The 20,647-nt window shown below is 40.8% G+C and overlaps 1 protein-coding gene across 4 annotated transcripts; it reads left to right on the top strand.

Annotated features, from left to right (window-relative positions):
* Positions 1 to 39: 39 nt before the first annotated feature.
* On the top strand, positions 40 to 20,643 carry tbpl1 (TBP-like 1). Of its 4 annotated transcripts, none has more exons than XM_061754895.1 (7): positions 40 to 174; positions 15,599 to 15,859; positions 17,058 to 17,140; positions 17,575 to 17,638; positions 17,990 to 18,093; positions 19,591 to 19,685; positions 19,877 to 20,643. In XM_061754895.1, the coding sequence occupies exons 2-7, from the start codon at positions 15,725 to 15,727 to the stop codon at positions 19,957 to 19,959; spliced, it is 564 nt and encodes a 187-aa protein (XP_061610879.1). In that variant the 5' UTR covers positions 40 to 174; positions 15,599 to 15,724; the 3' UTR covers positions 19,960 to 20,643. The 4 variants fall into 4 exon arrangements, with proteins under 4 accessions (XP_061610879.1, XP_061610881.1, XP_061610878.1 ...); XM_061754897.1 differs by lacking the exon at positions 40 to 174 and adding an exon at positions 13,708 to 13,857 and having other exon boundaries at positions 15,599 to 15,853; XM_061754894.1 differs by lacking the exon at positions 40 to 174 and adding an exon at positions 13,708 to 13,857.
* Positions 20,644 to 20,647: the final 4 nt, after the last annotated feature.

Raw genomic sequence — 20,647 nt, 5'->3', positions numbered from 1 at the left:
TTGCCCACATGACCCCTCTCCCTCCCTTCCTCCTTGCAGGTCCTGCGGGGCGATCGGCCCGCGATGGAGACTTGTCCTGGGAGGCTGTCCACCACCACGGCCCCCACCCTCTCCTCCTCCTCCTTTTTCTCCTCCTCCCTTCTCCTGCAGGGAGTGAGTCTGATGCACAGGGAGGTAACTTGCACAAATATTTAACTTAGGTGTACGTAAGTGTTACATACGCACAGAAATGCATGGCCTGGTGTATACAGTGTCTTAGCTTTATGTATAAACATGATATAAATGTGGAATTAGTGTACAGTGAACCCTCGTTTATCACCAGGAATGCAGTATGTTCCGGACTTACCACGATAGGTGAAAAATCCACGATATATAGAGCAACATATATGTTTTTTTTCAAGGGAAGGCCGAGTACCAATACCAGTTATCGGTATCGGACCGATATCGGCATTATTTCAAGGTATTGGGTACTCCTGGAGGCTGTCGATACCAACAACTGACACTTGAGGCATGAAAAAATCTTACATTGAGTAAGTCCTCCTCACCAGTAGTTGGTGCTGCACTGCTGTGGTTTGACACATCGGCGAATCTTCATGTGCGAAAGAAAGAAAGAAAGGTCTTTGTTATGTGTTGTATATACAGTGGGTACGGAAAGTATTCAGACAGCCTTAAATGTTTCACTCTTTGTTATATTGCAGCCATTCGCGAAAATCATTTAAGTATTTTTTTTCCTCATTAATGTACACACAGCACCCCATATTGACAGAAAAAAACGAATTGTTGAAATGTTTGCAGATTTATTAAAAAGAAAAACTGAAATATCACATAGCCATAAGATTTCAGACCCTTTGCTCAGTATTTAGTAGAAGCATCCCTTTGAGCTAATACAGCCATGAGTCATACTTTGCTAAGACCTGGTATCTGCCTAACCCTAACCCCTCACATGACATCTCAGCCTAATCTGTTTTCACGAGAGTGTGGCTCCGTAGTCCCGTGAGACACGGACATAATGCTACCGGAGACCAACAGGAGATGACTAAGAGGTGAGATGTGACTCGTGATAAAAAGACGCCCTTGCACACACACACACACACACAAATCTCCAGGGAGCAGCACAATCCTCTGAAGCCCGAGTCCCACAGGCAGGAAGCAGACAAGTGTGTGTATGTGTGTGTGTGTTAGCTCATTAGTGAGTGCACGTGTTTGTTTGTACGTGCGAGTGCGACCCAAGCTCCGGTCCACTTAGTAGTGGAGGACAGACGCAAAAGCATCTCGCCTTTGTGGCCTAATTGCAAACACATGTGTGCTAACCATACCAATTCGTGCTAAATACTGCATTGGGTTTTACATTTTATGGTAATTAATTTGACACACCACTAAATAGTGTTGTTAAAAACCCTGCCAAATTTGGATGTTTAAAAATCTCCAAATATATAGAACGATGTGGCTCAGGTGCCTGGAATACTGTATATCCTGCCGGGTTGTCGTGGGGGTTTTCCACACTTTGACAACGAGGCGCTCTAAACCAAACCAGTGCAAAGTCACGGTCCACACACTGACGAGTCGGACTTTAAAAAAAAAAATAATAATTCCCCCTCCTCGCTCTTCCGTTTTTCTCTGTGTCACATGCGCACACTCATGGGCGAAAACGAGGCGTTGAAAAGCGGCCACGCCAGCCGATTATGTGCTAACTAATGGCAATTTTGTTAATGTGTCAGAAATGTGTCTGTTGACAATTGATGATAATAATAATAATAATAATAACAATGATCACAGTTGCTGTTCGGGCCCTAATAATAAAAACAGTAATAAAAATTTACCTCTTTTGTGCTTGGTGGAGGTAATAAATGACCAAAACAAGTGGAAAACTGATGACACCTTCTTCCTGCTCTTTTTACAAGACTGTGTCTATTCGGTGGGGGGGTGGGGGGCACACAGATCACATCCATCAGCTAAATGGCGTTCCTTATCTATCTTTTCCACCTCGGATGCTAATTAAAGATAATAAACCGTGCGGATCATTTCTCCGCCATTCCAAACGGAACGTCACGTCTGTCCGCTCGACCTCGCACTCACACACATGTGGCCACCCCGTGGGCGACGCGTGCGCACACACACTCACACACATACACACGCACACACGTCTCTTGGACGTGCCGCCAACGCAGGTGGTTGCAGCACATCGAAAGTTCACGCCACGATGCGTGTTTACACAAGCCGTGAATGATAACGCATCAACGCAGACACACAAACGTAGATTAATTTCTCTAACATATCTTCGCTCTTTTTCCCCCCGACCTATGCTCAAGTCAGTACGCAAGACTTTTAGGCCTCACTGTTTTTTTTTCTTTATCTGTTGGAAATAATGTAAAGGGATTTCATCTTTCCCACACTCGAACTTTTGCCATCATGTAACCTATCCTAAAAGTACAGAAAAAAAACTGTTGGAATCTGAAATACACCCAAAGTGGCTGATTTTCTGTTCATTTTCGGACATAGGTCCTTGAGACTTTTACGTGCGTCCTGGTATGATCTACATGTACATCCGATTTTGTGAAATCTCGGTGAAACTGGCAAAGGGGGCTGATTTTTTATTTTATTATTATTTTTTTTTCTCGAGGCCTTTCCACCAAGTTCACGACAAAGTCCACTAAAAATCCCCATATAGTAATGAGGGAGCAGGGAAAGAGTGAATGATTCTGAACGCAGTCACTGCGGGACTTTTATAGACAGTATTGTCCCCTCCGAAGGTATTGGAGCGGCAAGGTCACTTCCTTTGTTTTTGTTGTATACTGAAGGCATTTGGGTTTCAGATGAAAAGATGATTATGAGACAAGAGTTCAGAATTCCAGCTTTTATTTCATGATGTTTACATCTAGATGTGTTAAACAACTCAGGACAGAGTACGTTTTGTTTGAAGCCACCCACTTTCCAAGTGAGTAAAAGTATTGGAACATGTGAATGATGGGTGTTTCTAGTTGCTCAGGTGTTGCCTTTTAGATGGATTGCTTCAACATTAGCTAGTGCTCATTTTTGGCTTTGGGTTTCACCTGTGAAAACTGCATTTGCTGTTAAGCGAAAATGAAGACCAGAGAGCCATCTATGGGAGATAAGCTAGCCATTTTGAAGATGAGAGAAGAGGGAATATTGATCAGAGCTATTGCACAAACACTGCGCATAGCCAATACAACAATTTGGAATGTCCTGAAAAAGAAACTACTGGCGTACTGAGCAACAGACATCGAACAGGTAGGGCAAGGGTATCAACAACAGTTGATGACAGAAACATTGTGAGAGCTTGTGAAGAAACACCCAAAGACAACAGTCAGTGACATCACTGCCAACCTCCACAGGGTAGGCGTGAAGGTATCACAATCCACTGTTCGAAGAAGACTTGGAGAGAAGAACATTACAGGCCATACCACAAGATGCAAACCACTCATCAGCAAAAAGAATCGGAAGGCCAGATTGGTTTTTGTAAAGAAGTACAGAGATGAGCCACAAAAGTTTTGGAGCAAAGTTTTATGAACAAATGAGACCAAGATTAACCTCTACCAAAGTGATGAAAAGGCCAAAGTATGGAGAAAGAAAGGATCTGCTTATGATCCAAAACACACAAGCTCATCTGTGAAGCAAGGTGGAGGTAATGTCATGGCTTGGGCTTGCATGGCTGCTTCTGGAACAGACTCACTAATCGTTGTTGATGATGTAACTCATGATGGTAACAGCAGAAAGAATTCCGAAGTCTACAAAACCATTTTGTCTGGCAATTTACAGGAAAATGCATCCAAACTAATCGGGAGAAGCTTCATCATGCAACAAGAGAATGACCCAAAAAACCTTGCACACACAAAAAAGGACTTCATCAGGGGGGAAAAGTGGAAGGTCTTAGACTGGCCAAGTCAATCACTGGACCTTAACCCAATAGAGCATGCATTTTACCTCCTGAAGAGGAGACTGAAGGGAGAAACCCCCAGAAACAAACAAGGACTGCAAGAGGGTACAGTAAAGGCCCTGAAAAGCATTTCAAATGAAGAATGCAACAGTCTGGTAAGGTCAATGGGTCGCAGCTTGATTCAGTCATTGCAAATAAGGGTTATGCTACCAAATAGTACATTTTATTCACTTTAATTTAATATAATAATGTCTGTTCCAATACTTTTTGCTCACTTGAAAAGTGAGTGGTTAACCTATACCTGGCAGCACGGTGGGCGACTGGTTAGCACATCAGCCTCACAGTTCTGAGGACTGGGATTCAAATTCCGGCCTCGCCTGTGTGGGGTTTGCATGTTCTCTCCGTGCCTGCGTGGGTTTTCTCCGGTTTCCTCCCATATCCCAAAAACATGCATGGTAGGTTAATTGAAGAATCTAAATTGCCCGTAGGTGTACACCGCATCTCGCCCGGAGATAGCTGGGATAGGTTCCAGCACGCCCGCGACTCTTGTGAGGATAAGCGGTTCAGAAAATGGATGGATGGAAAACTTATACCTCAAATCCTCTTTCCCCATTGAAATGAACAGAAATGCCATTAATCCGTTTCAACCTCCCCCCAAAACTAAAATGTTTGTAATGTGTTTTTTTTTTTTTTAAATTGCACTTTAGAATGTGTTGCTGCACCATTTGACAAGTCCCGCTCACATTTATGCTTCTTCTTTTCCTCGAATCGCCATTGAGTTTTCTGCCTTTTTTTTTTTTTCCCCCATAAGTGACTTTCTTCTGGTTTCTGATTGGCTGAAGTAGTAGCACCGCCACTTGTGGCTCAGGCCTGTTGCATTTTTCACCTGGACTAAAGCCACTGGAGTGACAGCTGGTCTTTTATTTAACTTTTTATTGAGCGCTAAGATAAAAGCGTTAGCTCTGCTCTGTATCCATTAGTGCTAAAATGGCACAAGAGCTGAAATGGAATAAACTGTTGAGGTTATCTCCTCTGGCTGAGATCCATCGAGCGATTACATTGCATTGTCGGCATTTGTAAGGCTGGTAAGGACGCACGTGACCGCGCACATGCGCACCCACGCACACACGGACACACACACACTCGCAGATTCATCTGTGTGCTTGGTGTGGCTCTGTATTTATTCTCCAACATAACTCAGAGGACAGATAATGGCTGATGGGACAGTCGTAAAAATAAGCGGGTGCACATTTGTTTGGATGAGCTAAACTTCCTTCGCCTCCCCCCTTCACAATCCCACCGCTATCTGCTTATTTACGTGTACTGCGTGAATAAAACTATTGGGCCAGGAAATGAAAATGGAAGAAAATATAGAGTTGGCCCCTCCTTCGCATCTTCCACTCTTCTGGGAAGACTTGTGACAACTCTTACCATCAATCTTTTGCTGGAGAAAAAAATAATCTTTGTTTGCAGAAATTCTGGTACAGGTCAGACAAAGTCTGCTAGCTTAATGCTAACACATTATAGGAAACGAAAATAGCATCTTCGTGGCGGTATTACAACGTTTCAAGCAACGGATAATTGAACACAAACAGTGCAGCAACATGTTGAGAGATAATGAATACTCACAGGCACATATTCTTTATCTTCTGCAGATAAAAATAGTATTTTTTGGGGTGGAATGGATTAATGACATTTTCATTCAATGTAATGGGGAAAGATGATTTGAGATACATGTGTTAACAGGTATTTGATTTTTTTGACCCATCAGATTTTCAGATTTTCAACCTAATCTGCCCAGGACCTTCACAATCATTAGTGCTGGCCCATTTAACTTAAACTATGTTAGCAATGGAACTCTTCCTTCAGTCAATCAGATTTCAAATTAGTCCTGAAAGGTTTTTAGCGCCAACTTCGACTAGCAAAACATATCTGTGGTGATCTACACACATTAAATACAGTACATTTAAAAAAAATCTGTATCTTTGGTGAGTATGATGTATTTCAGTTTTTGTCATGTTATTAGATAAGTATTGATATGTAAGTGGCACAGTTGCGTGCTATTACAGTTTTTTCTGTTTTGCATAGTATTGATTGTCTCTATAATTCCAATGTGACAAAGGAAGATTAAGTCGGGTAAAATCCCGATGAAGGCACAGCTACGAAATACACGACCCACCCCTGCCGTACATACATACTATGTTTGAATCTGTTTCTAAGGAGGCGGAAAAACAAGTTCCAGTACAAAGAAAAACACCATACATCATCACAAGTACTTCCTTTGTGGAGTCTTGTAATGGAGGGGGCGCGGGGGGGTGGATTCATGACAGATATGTGCTCACATATTCGCACTTGAGAATAAAGCATTAATGTAATCTCTGGAACACGACTCGGAATGTTGAAATAAGAGCATGAACATGAAGTGATCCCTGACAAAAGTGGGAAACATTTCATCGAAAAGGCAAATAGGCCAGTGCTCTTGTTTTAAATCACTCAATAAGAGGAGTATATTTTCAATAGGAGACATTCTATTAATATTCAATTAGATTTAAAAATACAAATGAGGTTATATAAATACATTACATTTGCTATGTTTCATCTTTTGCAATTGTATTAATAAAAAAAAACAGGACAGTGGAGTTCCTGGGTATGCTACGCTAACGAGCATGACTATGGTTTGATGACATTGTTTGGAGCCGAACTTGCTAACATTTTGTTTTCTTTATGGCTGGTTGCTTTGGACAAAAGTTAAATACATGTATGTCATTCATTTATACAAATATGATATGACATACAGTGCTGTTTTGGCCACCTTCTCAAATTCTTATATTTTTGCATAGATTCCACACTGTAATGTTTAAGATCATCAAACAAATGTAAATAGGAGACAAAGATAATCCAAGTAAACATAAAATGCAGTTTTTAAATTGTGATTTTATATTAAGGGGGGGGGAAAAAGTCAGAGATACCTGGCTCTATGTAAAAAAGTAATTGTCCCCTAAACCTAATAAATGGTTGGCCCATCCTCAGCAGCAACAACTGAAATCAAGTGAAATTATTATTTTCACATCTCTGTGGAGATATTTTAGACCATTCTTCCTTGCAGAATTGTTTTAATTCAGCAGCATTGGGTTGTCTTTGAGCATGAATGGCCTTTTTAAGGTCATGCCACAGCATTTCAATCGGATACAAGTCAGGACTTTAACAAGGCCACTCTAAAGCCTTCATTTCATTTCAATTTTTTTTAAAGCCATTCAGAAGTTTACTTGCTGGTGTGTTTTGGATCGTTGTCCTGCTGCAGAACGCAAGTGCGCTTCAGCTTGAGGTAATGAACTGATGGCCGAACATTCTCCTTGAGGTTTTCAGAGCAGAATTCCATCAATCACAGCAAGTTGTCCAGGTGCTGAAGGAAAAAAGCAGCCCCAGACCATCACACTATCACCACCGCGTTTGACTGTTGGTATATTCTTTTTCTGAAATGCTGTGTTACATTTACGTCACATGCAACAAGTTTCAAAAAGTTGAACTTTTCTCTCATCAGTTCATAGAATAGTCTCCCAAAAAGCCTTAGGAAAGTCCCCTCAGCTTAATTTTAACAAACAACACAGAACACCATTAACATGCCAATGGTTAGCATCGATACTTGCTATTTTAGAAGCAACGGATATTTGAACACAAATGGTGAAGCAACACATATAGACAGATAATACAACAATAATCACAGCCACATATTATTTATCCTCTATGAAAAATGACTAACATTACAGCATCTTACTGAGTCACTTATAGCAGTAGTAGTAGTAGTATTCTTCGTTTGTCTCGGTGTGACTCTAATATACTGCCACCTGGTGGCCAATGCAGGCACAGTAGAAGGAGCACCACAATTAATTGGATTGCAGCATTAAATCATGATGACCAAACTAATATGCTTTAGACCCAATTGTCTTGTTAAAGTTCCCACACTCAAGATGACATTGTCTTACCCAGGATGGCTTTTTTCTTTTCATAATAAAAGAGGAAACAGCGCTGTTGAAAGCCCACAACTCAATAGGAAGAAATTTGTGGGCCCGTAAATTGCAGTGTGATGAGAACGGGAGGCCAGTGCTTCGTATCTACATGGAGGCCTGGGACACGATGTATCTGCTGACACACTTTTATTGGCTCACTGTTTAATGACTTCCTGCATTGGATTCAGACAAAAGAACAAGCATGAGAACTTAATTGTTCTCTGATTCCTGTTCACCTACTCGCTTCTTCTTCTTCTCGTTCTCATTGAATCTTTTGTTTTTAGGCTGAGCGAATGCCGCGAGTTTGACATGGTGGTGTATTTTGTTAGCGTAATAATCAATGTGCCCCCCCCCAACCGGACCACTGACGCCCACGCCTTGCTAAAATGTGGTTACCAATGAGCAAATGTTTTGATGATGAAGCCTTTTTCCAAGAATCTTTTCTCCCAAACGCCCGTGGCCTTTGGATGACTCCCCGAGGAGACCATTAATTTAAATATCAGTGTGTGTGTGTGCGTGCGTGTGTTTTGTTTGCATGGGAGATTTGCGCATTTTGGTTTTATCAGACACACACATATGCACAGATACACACACAGACACGCACACACACTAGTATGATCAAAAGCAAATTGATATGGATTGATGCACGCATACACACAGACACGCACGCACACACTCAAGCACATAGACACATACACACAGGAGCACACGCATGCACACGCAGCCATGCACACATGCGCCCACACAAACACATATACGCAGGCACGCACACACATACACACCCTTCGGACCATCATTCTGCACCCACACCCCAACCCGCCCCCAAACACACACACCCCAAAACATCCTTCCTTCCATTTCATCACTTCCCACACCCCTTGCACCTCCGATTCAGACATTTCCTCAAAGTACACACACGCGCACGCTCACCTACACACACACACACACAATTGACATTTGGGAATCTCAATTCTAAGATACAGTTTTGTACATTTCCATGCTTCCAGATTTGTAGGAACAGTTTAGGTAAGAAGTTCCTTCTTGACTGACCTACAGTGGAGTGAAAAAATATTGGCCCCCTTCTTAAATTATTATATTTTTGCATAGTTCCCCCACTTTAATGCTTAAGATCATCAAACAGATTTAAGTATCAGATGAAGATAACCCAAGTCAGCATAACATGCAGTTTTTAAATAGTGATTTTATTTATTAAGGGAAAAAAACTACTCAGAACTACCTGGCCCGGTGCGAGAAAGTAATGGCCCCCTAAACCTAATAACTTGTTGAGCAGCAACAACTGAAATCAAGTGTTTTCTATAACTAGCAATGAGTCTTTGATGAGGCCAAAACCTTTATTTTATTTTATTGTTGGTTTTTTTTAAGCCAGAAGTTGACCTGCTAGTGTGTTTTGGATCCTTGTCCTGCTGGTGGAACATTGTCCTTCAGGACTTTGTTGTAAAGAACAAATCGTCCAGGGGCTGAAGAAGCATAGCAGCCCCAGACTATCATACTACCACCACCATGTTTAACTGTTGGTATGATGTTCTTTTTCGTGTTACGTTTACGGCAGATGTAACGAGACCCATACCTTCTGAAAAGTTCAACTTTCATCTTGTTTCACCTCACGTTTTTTTTTTTTTTTTTTTTGCAAAACCAAGACAAGTCTTTGTTCTTTTTGGTCAGCAGTGTTTTTCTCCTTGGGACTCTGCCAAAGATGCCATTTTTGGTCAGTCTGTTTCTTATTGTTGAGTCATGAACACTGACCTTAACTGAGGCAGGGGAGCCCTGAAGTTCTTTAGATGTTGTCCTGGGTTCCTTTGTGACCTCCTGAATGAGTCGTGGCTGTGTTTTTGGGGTAATTTCTGTAGACTGGCCACTCATGGGAAGGTTCACCTCTGCACCACTCTCTCTCTCCCTCCCTCCCTTCTACCCCTCCACTCTCTCTCTCTCTCTCTCTCTCTCTCTCTCTCTCTTTCTCTAATGTACTTTTAATTAAATTGAGTTATAATTTGTAATTGTTATAATTTGTAACTTGTTTAATATTATGTATTTATTCATTACTGTATTTCATTTGTTTAATTTGCATATAATAATTGTTTTATTTATTCATGTTTTTAATGTAGTTATAATTTAAGAAATAATAAAAATATTATTAATGATGGCTTAACCTAATAATAAATAACGACTTTGTTTTTTATGTATTGCAGTGAGGGCCAGTCTTATTTTCTTGACACAATACAAATGTAATTTTATTTTACAAAAAATATGTAATCCATTCCTCCATCCATTTTCAACACCGCTTATCCTGGTTAGGGGCACTGGAACCTATCCCAGCTGACTTCGGGAGAAAGGCAGACAACACCCTGAACTGGTCGCCAGTCAGTCGCAGGGCACATATAGACACGGACAACCATTCACACTCACATTCACACCGTCACCGAGTGGGAACTGAGCCCACGCTGCCTGCACCAAAGTCAGGCGAGTGTACCACTACACCATTGGTGACTAAATATTTAATCCAAATAATGTTATTTTTTAAACTAAAGAAAGAATATAAAAATATCTAAATACCAATACATTTTTGTATGAAATTATACTATATTATTGTAAAAACTGTTGTCTCAAGTGCACACTTGGGGAAATTGGAATAAAATCTGAGTTGAATTGAGCCATCGGAATTTGAATCAAGGTTGGATCAAGAAGAAAAAGATCAATAATAAATAATGCACATGATTAAAATGTCTTTTTTTTTCTTATTGCAGTGGGAGTTGGAGGCTAGAGCTTATTATTTTCTTGGCACTAAATAAATGAAATCTTAACGTATCTTATGTATTTTATGTTTGTTTATTTTTTTCTACTAATTAAAAAAATCAACACATGCTGGTGTTTTAGATTATTTGTTTAATTTTTGTATTTATTGTATGATTTATTTCTATGATTATTTTTGTTTTTATTTCTATTTTGTTTTACAAAGAAAACATTTTTTGTGAAAAATCCTAGTTCAAGTGTACAAGTGAATCCCCACAAATTTAGTTAGTTGAATCAAACAAGTAAAAATAACGTGCCCTTAAAATGTATTTTTGTGTGTATTAAATACAAAATCCCTTAGAGACAAGCCTATTCATCAGGGAGTTCTACTTTGTTGTGTGATATTCCTGTTGAATTAAAAGATAAAAGTGCTGTAATACTCTTATCGACACAAATCAAAACCATGTCCATTGAGGTCAGAAATAAAACTGTCGGAGATAAATTACGTGATGATGTTTCAAGGGCGTGGTGGCAGATGACTTAACTTTTAACTAAATGATGGCGGAGATTTCATGAAAATCAACATCATTCCTGTGACAAATGTTGAGCAGGTGGGCTTGGAATACCTCACGCAACTAACTAATAAGAAAAATCCTAAAAATATCACCGCCAAGCTGCGCACAAATGACAACGCGAGCAAATGTCCGCTCGTGATGGATTACGTCCTCGGCTGTGATTACTATTTAATCGTTATTTTGTGCGCTTTGGAGTGAAGCCAGAGATTGCTCATGTGTCAGTGTTATCGTTTGCAAAGCTAGTCTAAACATGGCTACACACTCCTTTACGTTTGTGCAGGTGTGTTAATGTTAGCGCAGTAAATCTGCCGCCATGATGTTAGCACTATTTGTCCCACTCACTTCAACTCCTCGAAGGGGAAAAGGGACATAATTTTATATTGTTTTTTGTTGTTGCTGTATCTTTTTTTATTATTTGGATTGGCCAAGCATTGCTCGTAAACTTCACCGTGCATTTTTGTAAATATTTTATCATATCTTTTCATGGGGCAAGACACTGACATAAAATGAAATTTTGCTACAATTTCAATTCATCAGTGTGCACTATATTATCTCCCCAAAATATAACTCAACAAACAGCCATTACAGGTAATGTCTCAACTGCTGGCAACAAATGTGAGTATACCCCTTAGTGAGAATGACTAAACTGAGCACAAAGTGTCAATATTTTGTGTAAGTGTAGGTCTGTTGATTGTTAGGTGTGTTGGCAGGTTGATCAGTGAGTCAAAAGGAAGGCAGGTTGTTCAATAGGTAGGGTGGTGTCAGTAGGTTGGTTGATAACTAGGTAGGGAGATAAGAGGGTAGTAAAGGTGGTAGGTAGGAAGGAAGGTTAGGAGGGGCATAAAGGTGATACGTAGGTAGGTAGATCGGTAGGTAAGTCGCTAGGTTAGGAGGGTAGTAAGTCGGTTGGTCGGTAGGTTGGAAGGTAAGCAACGAGCTGGATAAGTACCTGTAAGGAGTTAGGTATGTACTGCAGCAGGAGGGATGGCGGGAGATAATCTTTCAGTAATTTGAAAACTTTGTGTGTGTGCGTGCGCACCATGGCCTCGTGGTCCCACTAAGAATGGAGATGATGTAAACAGGCTCGGTCGTTCCCACGTCTCTGTTTACACTGGCAGATCCCAGAGCTGCACCGGCACGCTGCTGGATTGACTCACACGCCGTCCGTCTTTGTCTCGCTCTCTCTCTCTCACACACACATACTCTTTTAATATGGCAGCAATGTACACATGCATATTCATTAGGGAAACAGTGTACAGGGAATCCCCATTTCCAAGGATACGTTCCAGACCCACTTGCAATTGGTGAAAATCTGCGATATAAAGACACCATATCAATGAGACAATGTCCAATTGATGGACTTTTTGTTTATTCTCACACATATCTGCATGCATTGCTTTGTAAGTGCTCACATCTGCGTGTTCACTTTCTACGTGGTATGATCGAATGAAAAAAATTAGCATTGTCGCCCCTGTAAACCTTCATAATAACCTTCTTGGGTCATCTCAACAACACGCTTGTGCAGCCTGAATGCGAATTATAAAGATAGATTTCTCTTCACTACACTCATTCATGAGGCCCAATTCTCTCATTGATAACACAAACATTCCCACTGGCTTGTAAACAGTATCCCAACTCTCCTCTTTATGTTAGCCTCTCCAGAACCTGTTTCAGAGCAGATGTTCCTCTCCTTTCCCCCCTCTTATATGTCGCTAAATCGCCGCGTTTTAAACGTCAAGCGCAGCGTAAACACGGAACGGAACACAGCACATTGTTTTCTGCCAATGGCGTCAACACCAGCCGGGTTAAGTGTAATATTGGCTTGGCTGGATGGATGTGGACATTCATTCGAGAAACCATTGTAAACACAATAACTCACTTGCACTTTTTTATTAAGAGACAACAACAACCATTGTACTACTTTGTAAAATTGATATATTTTACACATTTCATTGGACTTGGATCAGATACATACTGCATTGTGTGTGTGTGTGTGTGTGTGTGTGTGTGTATTAACGCTTCACCCCACTAGGGTCGCGGGCGTGTGTGGGTTTTCTCCGGGACCCTGAACTGGTCACCAACCAATCGCAGTAAATAAAAACATAGATTTGTTTAATATTTCTCAATGTACTGATAAATGTATTTTCTATCCTTTCCTATTACTGTATTTGTTACGGGTCTGGTGTCATGTTACATTATTGTTTGACGTTAATTACTTCTTTAAGTATTTTTTTAATAATTATTATTGCAAAGCTGAAGCACCAAACCTGTTCCAAAACGTTCTTTTTTAATGTAAATGACATGCAAATTTATTTTTTATTTATTGAGCAAGCTATTATTATATTTCTTATTGCTCTCGTGTACTGTAATGTATTTCGTTATTGTTTGACGTCATATGTAAATTACTTGTTTAAGTAATCTTTAAATCGAGAATGTTTTGTGCTTTTATTCTGAGGTTGAAACCAGAAGCTCCTTTGCTAGCTTTTATTTTGCAAACTAAACACGGAAAGAGTTTTGCTCGGTGGCGCAGTCATTTGTATTTTATTTTTTTCCCCCTAACCTGCGGAGGGAATAAACAACCCGGTTGACGGGCTCCTACATGTCGGCGTCTCCCGCATTGAAAGCGGATGAGGTATATCCAAAACAATTCCAAGGCAATATTTCACGTAAATATATCCATTAATCACGGAGTGGAAAATCCTCAGTGACACCATTCTGAAGGCGGCTAGACTGTTAGCTCGAGATGCTAATAACTTTTCATTCATACTGTCCTTCTTTGTTGCTAGATAGTCATCGCTCCTGTGGTTTCATTCGTTCGTTTCTGTAGTATTTTTTTGTCACAACGCTACGGTAATTGGTATCAGAATTGTTAAGTCGCGGTGAATGAATACACAACAGGCAACGATAAGATAGTATCACACAAGCCTAGCCTAGCCTAGCATAGCTTCCAAGCTAGCCAAAACACCAAGCTGATCTTTGACGTAAACTTGCGCGTAATGCACGATTTTGTCCCAACTCAACTATTACGTTTATTTATCAAAGTCTCTGTCGTGATTATTCGAAGGGGAGGGTCGCGATAGCAGCCCATGAGAATTCCCACAAAGCCAAACATTGAAGTGTAACACAGTCTTTGTGTTTGGGTGCTGAGGAGACGAAACGCTTTTTTCGAAAATGGACCTGTAATGTGCACGCTCGCCAACTTTAATTCACTTTACGTTGAGGTTTGGAGCAAAGGGGCGACTCATGCATGTGGCGCTGCCGGGCTAGGAAGTGGCTTCGCATCCGGAGAAATTTAAATACGATAAAATATAATCATCTACATGTCAAGGTAAGTTGGTAGATTGTAACTAATTAGGTAAATTGGGAGGTAAGGCCTGGTACACGCAAGAAATGTTCCAAAATAACTTTCGCAAACATGACAATGCACCTTCTCAAAGAAATTCAAGCAGAAACTCTCCAAAAACTAACAAGTTTTAATGGATGTAAGAATTGTGAAGCACTTTTTAAATAAGGGGGTCTATGTCAAAATGTATCCCCCCTCAAAAATACTGTTAATCATTGGAAGCTTTGTTCAAAAGTATTTGAGTTATAGTCAAACAGTTGATGCCTTGAAAAGTATACTGACTGTAATAAGAAGAATATAATTTGCATCATAATTTTAAACGCAGTGTAGATTAGTTGCAAGGTAGATGGACGGGCATTGGGTGTGTTAGTAGATTGGTAGGCCTGGTACACACCCCAAACATAAATGGGCTGTTTTTGCCCCCCTTCCTGACACACACCAGACTATTTTGTCTTTAAGATTATCCTGTGATCTGGGGTTTGTTAAGATTGAATTTTTCCCGATATTAAGGTCGGAAGTGGGTCGGGCTGACAATCTTAAATATTCAATATTTACGAACAACAATCTTCTCGGTTGTTTAATTTTACTTCCATCCATCCATCCATTTTCTGAGCCGCTTCTCCTCACGGGTCGCGGGCGTGCTGGAGCCTATCCCAGCTATCATCGGGCAGGAGGCGGGGTACACCCTGAACTGGTTGCCAGCCAATTGCAGGGCACATACAAACAAACAACATTCGCGCTCACATTAACACCTACGGGCAATTTAGAGTCCCCAATTAATGCATGTTTTTGGGATGTGGGAGAAAACCCACGCAGGCACGGGGAGAACATGCAAACTCCACACAGGCGGGACCGGGGATTGAACCCCGCTCCTCAGAACTGTGAGGCTGACGCTCTAACCAGTCGTCCACCGTGCCGCCCTAATTTTACTTCCACTCCCGAAAATATAATTTTTTTGTTAGTTTCAGATTATATGTCACATTAATGGTGGAAAAATACACGCTAAAGAATACCCTTGTTTTATCTCCAGCCTTGAATCTGCACAACAGGCGCTTAACATCATGATGATGGTGGACGAGTGAGGATCGATCCCAGTGTGGTCCTCTCTGTGCAACACACATATACACACACACACACACACACACACACTTCCTCCATGGATTCAAGCAACGATGACACCCTGGATATCATTGTCACCAATGTGGTGGCGACATTCAGGACCAGGTGCCACCTCAACCTGCGCACCATCGCCCTGGAGGGAACCAACGTCATCTACAAGCCGGAGGTGGGGGTAAGGATGTTTGTGATTAAAATGCTAATACGACAGTGCTGACATGCAACATTTTTAGGTTACATCAGCATGAATACATGGTCACGTGACATAGATTTTGTCCCCATTCAAATAGTCATTGTTTTTCATTTGATTGTTTTACAGACAGTTATGGCCTTGAAATGTTTGTCATGATGTCGGAACAAAACTGAGGACCCCTGTAATTATATACTAGTGGTGTTTAAGAAAGCTCTATATTAGGTCCACAGATTTTTACATTACACTTTACAGAAATGTCTCAATTACAAGCCATTACAGTAGAATTCTGGTGGCATTCCACTAAACTCGCTACTCAGTCCACATAATTTACATTAGCAATTTTCCAAAAAGGGCCAAGTGAGAAACTGGAAATGTTGTCACACAAAGGCCACACTAACATGCTAACCTCATTTGTTCCCTATTAATTGAATGTACTTACAGTATATAAAACATTCAATTATATTGTTTTAAAAAGCCCATACTGGTGTTGTTATAATTAGAAAAAATGGTAAACAAAAGTAGGTGGAACAGTGGGCGACTGGTTATCACGTCTGCCTCACAGTTCTGAGGACGCGGGTTCAACTCTGGCCTCGCCTGTGTGGAGTTTGCCTGTTCTCCCCGTGCCGTGGGTTTCCTCCGGGTGCTCCGGTTTCCTCCCACATTCCAAAAACATGCATGGTAGGTTAATGGACGACTCTAAATTACCCCAAGGTGTGAATGTGAGTGCGAATGCTTGTTTGTTTATAAGTGCCCTGCGATTGGCTGGCGACCAGTTCAGGGTGTACCCTGGCTCCCGCCCAGAGCCAGCTGGGATAGGCTCCAGCACGCCTGCGACCAGAGTGTGTCAAGCAGTACCGAAAATAGATGGATGGATGGTAAACAAAAGTAAAAGGGGCCTTTCTATATTTTTAAAGTGTGCTAAGATTTTAACCACCAACCGTTAACTCATTATCCCCTTCCAGTTGGGACAACTCTACTTTGCTCAGCTCTGCTTTACATTAATGTAAAGATTGCCTGGCATTACAGTAGCAAACTAGCGGCGTTTCCCAAGGCTCAATGCGAGGCTACCTTTACTACTGCATAGGTTAGTGATAGACTGCATTAACAAGTGTATCGTAAAACTATTTCATATAGTGTTATGCAATAGCGGGGGGAAAAAAACAACCTTTTTGTGTTTCAGAAAGTCCTCATGAAGCTTCGTAAGCCCAAGATAACTGCTTCCATCTGGTCCTCAGGAAAAATTATCTGCACCGGAGCTACAAGGTAGAAACGATTGGTCACATCCTCTTCATTTTAAAGCAGAGGGTGCTCAGAATTGCATTAAAAAATAGATTTTATGATAAGTATTTTGCTGATCAGCAATGAACTCTCCTTCCAAAGAATGGGTTTAAAAATAAGCTTCCTTTGAGCATGCTAATACAAGTTATAATAAAAATAATGCATACCACTTATAGCCCTTTTCAAGGCACTCAATTATACGTTTATAATACTGTGTTGTTTTTATTTATAATGTCTCCCTTATTTGAGCTATACAAAAGGCAGTGTTTGTAACACCTCTCAGTATGATGTAGTGCAGTTGTACTCTACTGCAAACCACAACCACAATTGTCATATGCGAATTTATTCATTAGTGTATGATACTACTGTGTATTAGAAGGACACAGCGTAATCCCTTCCTGCTATATTTTGTCTTTCAGCGAGGACGAAGCGAGGCAGGGTGCTCGCAGGTTGGCACGCTGTCTGCAGAAAATCGGCTTCAAGGTGGGAACGATCACCTTTACCACTTACTTAACTCTGTATCAGTGTTCATATGAAAATATCACCATCCACTTTAATGAGTAAATGCCTCTCCTAAATTAAATACCGTTATTCCCTTTAGAAAGGGGAAAAATAACTGTCATGAGGTGGCTGTAACTAATTACGGTAATTGAACTTCATTTAAACACATTTTTAATGCATTGCAAACATTTCCACACACAAACGAACAAGACGTTTAACAGAAAAATCTGCGAAATAACAGGACTGCGATGGGTGAACAGCGATATTGTGGGGAGGATCACTGTATATTTTATATTGAAATCTGCCTCAGTGTGTGTCCTTTGTTGTATCCAGGTGAGGTTCTCGGCCTTCAAGGTGGTGAACGTGCTGGCTGTGTGCTCCATGCCCTTTGCCATCCACCTGGTGGACTTCACCAAGAAGAACCGGCCCATTGCCAGGTGGGTTTGAATCACATGACCATGCTTTTCATCTCTTAAACATAGTGTATGAATCTTTCAATGGTTCCCTCCACCAAACCTTTTAATATATAGACCAAGTGGGACCTCTAGTGGCAAGAGCTGCGCAGGAATTTGCGTTAGTCTCTTTCACACAAACAATCACACAAAATTGTGAAATTTGTTATGAAAAGTAATTTGAGCGTTTATTCAATATTCTGAATCTTCAGATTAAGGGCAATATATGAGTACACTGTCTTCAATGTTAGACAACTCAGCACACTGATAGAAAAACTTACCTTCCACTAGTGTATGATTTTTCTGCATTCTTATAGCATTGTAAAAGACATTTTAAAATGTGAGAACAGGAAGGGAATTCAGCGAGAAAAATTAGACTGCTAAGCCACAGACCGGTACCTGAAAACATAAACAAAGGTTTGCATCCGTATGACATTCCAAATACATGGTGGAGCAGTGATCTCGATCTACCACCTTTGTGTATGGCCGATATTGTCACTTATCTCATATGTGGTGTGAGTGCTTAGTCCCTCCACTTTCGGGCAGTTCAAATATTACAAGTCATTAGCCTTTTACATGCAGTTTACCTACGGGTGGGTGCATGGCCTTTACATGATGAAGCTGGCAATCCCAACACCATCATTCGGACTCAGGTACGTGGAGCAAAAGCGAGTAGCATGCTTGTTTGCTTTTTAACAGTCTGTTTTAAAAGCTATGTAAACAAGCACACATATTAATATAATTACTAATGTACTGTATATAACATCATATTTCAACAATCACATAAAATGTTAGACCTTGTAATGAGCATCTGTGTGGCACAACTAAAGGAAATAAAACAAATGTGATCATGTGAAGTTCTGCACCCATAACACAGCAATGTTTTACCATACTTAAAATTGGTCTGACAAAATTTGAAATTAACAGAAATACAGACACTGAAAAGACACGTGCGAGTAGTTGACAAAAGACCCGTCGCTTTAAATATGGACGATATGTCCATGTTGCACTGCAGTGTGATGACATGTTCCCAAACCCTATATCCTGCATATCGAATAAATGCTCAATGGACTGATAAATGTCCTGGTTCAATTAGAATTGGTATTTAAACAGACCTCTTTATCATGCTGGTCACATTTTGGCATCATGTGATCAAAACAACACTTAACAATTGATCAACAGTACCTCATAATTGCAGGACTTCAAACAGGATCTTCCAAAGGGAAGTTTGATCTTAGAGGGTCATCAACAGGTTGTTACAGAGATACCAAGAGACTGGACGATTCAGCGAGGCATAGAAGTGATTTATGACGTTCAGCTCCTTGTTACAGAACAGCAGGATGTGCATTGAAAAGTCCGAACGTCAAATTATGTTCACTAGCAGAGGTTATAGTGAATTTTAGGTTCATCCTGAAATTTCACTCCAAAGCCCAATATCCCTAAGTTTTTGTGAGTGGTGTAATTAAAAATGTTGCGTGTCAGTTACGAGCCGGAGCTCCACCCCGCGGCCACCTACAGGATCAAAACCATCAAGGCCACTATCCAGGTGTTCTCCACGGGCAGCCTCACAGTGACAGGTACCTTACACACACACACAAACACTTAATGACACACCTCAGTGGGGAACAAGCTCAGAAATTAAGTATTTAGGTCACATTGTGTACATAATCATGATCCCTTGAGGAATTCTTGCATGGGATTGACTCCTAATCCACATCTGTGGTACTGATTTGTTGCTCTTTCTCACCGTGCCCTGGGCCCCCACCAGGACCAAACGTACAGAACGTGGCCACGGCTGTGGAGCAGGTGTACCCGCTACTTTTTGAGTGCAAGAAGCCGCTCTGCAAGTGAGGAACACTTGAAATTCAGCATGGTTCTGCATAGACAGACGTAAACTGACACAAACACGAACCGGTTGTTGTGGACTCGCTGCTGTTTTAGAAAAAAAAAAGTTCAAAACTCGTCTCATCCCATCAGAACAAGCAACCAGAATACCGACAATGGCACTGAAGCTCATTTTCTCCGTCCACGGATAAATACAAACCTCTTCATTTCTCATGTTCAGCTATTCACTTGACAGGCATTACATACACTAAATTGCTAATTTCTTGTAAATTTCTACACTCGCTGTAAATTGTAAATATTTCATTTATTATATTTTTTTTTATTCCAGCATTGGCCCTGTGTGTGTGTGTGTGTGTGTGTGTGTATAGGACAAAATCTTTAGGATGTCTTTGTGTAGGTTGAGATGGTTTTAACTGCGGCAAACTTCAAATATGAGCTCTGTTTTGGTTAAGTGGTGCTGATGTGACGGGTAAGACATTCTTAATATTTATGCTCATGCGAATACCCCAACTCACTCTGGTTTTACCCATATTACTCTTAATTCCAGTCAACGTCGTACAATCCTTTTAAACAGGATCCGAGCTCAGAGCTGTGGCTGACACTGGTTGTGTCGGCTCTGCGATGTTTTTCCACCACTGAAAGATGTGACTCTTTTGTAATTTATATAAAAATAAAGATGTAATAAATAAAGCTG

The sequence above is a fragment of the Phyllopteryx taeniolatus genome, chromosome 18 (assembly GCF_024500385.1).
Source record: "Phyllopteryx taeniolatus isolate TA_2022b chromosome 18, UOR_Ptae_1.2, whole genome shotgun sequence".
Classification (NCBI taxonomy): domain Eukaryota; kingdom Metazoa; phylum Chordata; class Actinopteri; order Syngnathiformes; family Syngnathidae; genus Phyllopteryx; species Phyllopteryx taeniolatus.
Note: the sequence above shows the minus strand (reverse complement) of the source record. Positions and strands in the feature narration are given on the sequence as shown.

Bases quoted from the DNA above. Each gene is read 5' to 3' on its own strand.
- tbpl1 (XM_061754895.1), top strand. From the start codon at position 15,725: ATGGATTCAAGCAACGATGACACCCTGGATATCATTGTCACCAATGTG. The intron at 17,141-17,574 runs GTAGAAACGATT...TTTGTCTTTCAG, and splicing joins ATCTGCACCGGAGCTACAAG to CGAGGACGAAGCGAGGCAGG. The intron at 19,686-19,876 runs GTACCTTACACA...GGCCCCCACCAG, and splicing joins GGGCAGCCTCACAGTGACAG to GACCAAACGTACAGAACGTG.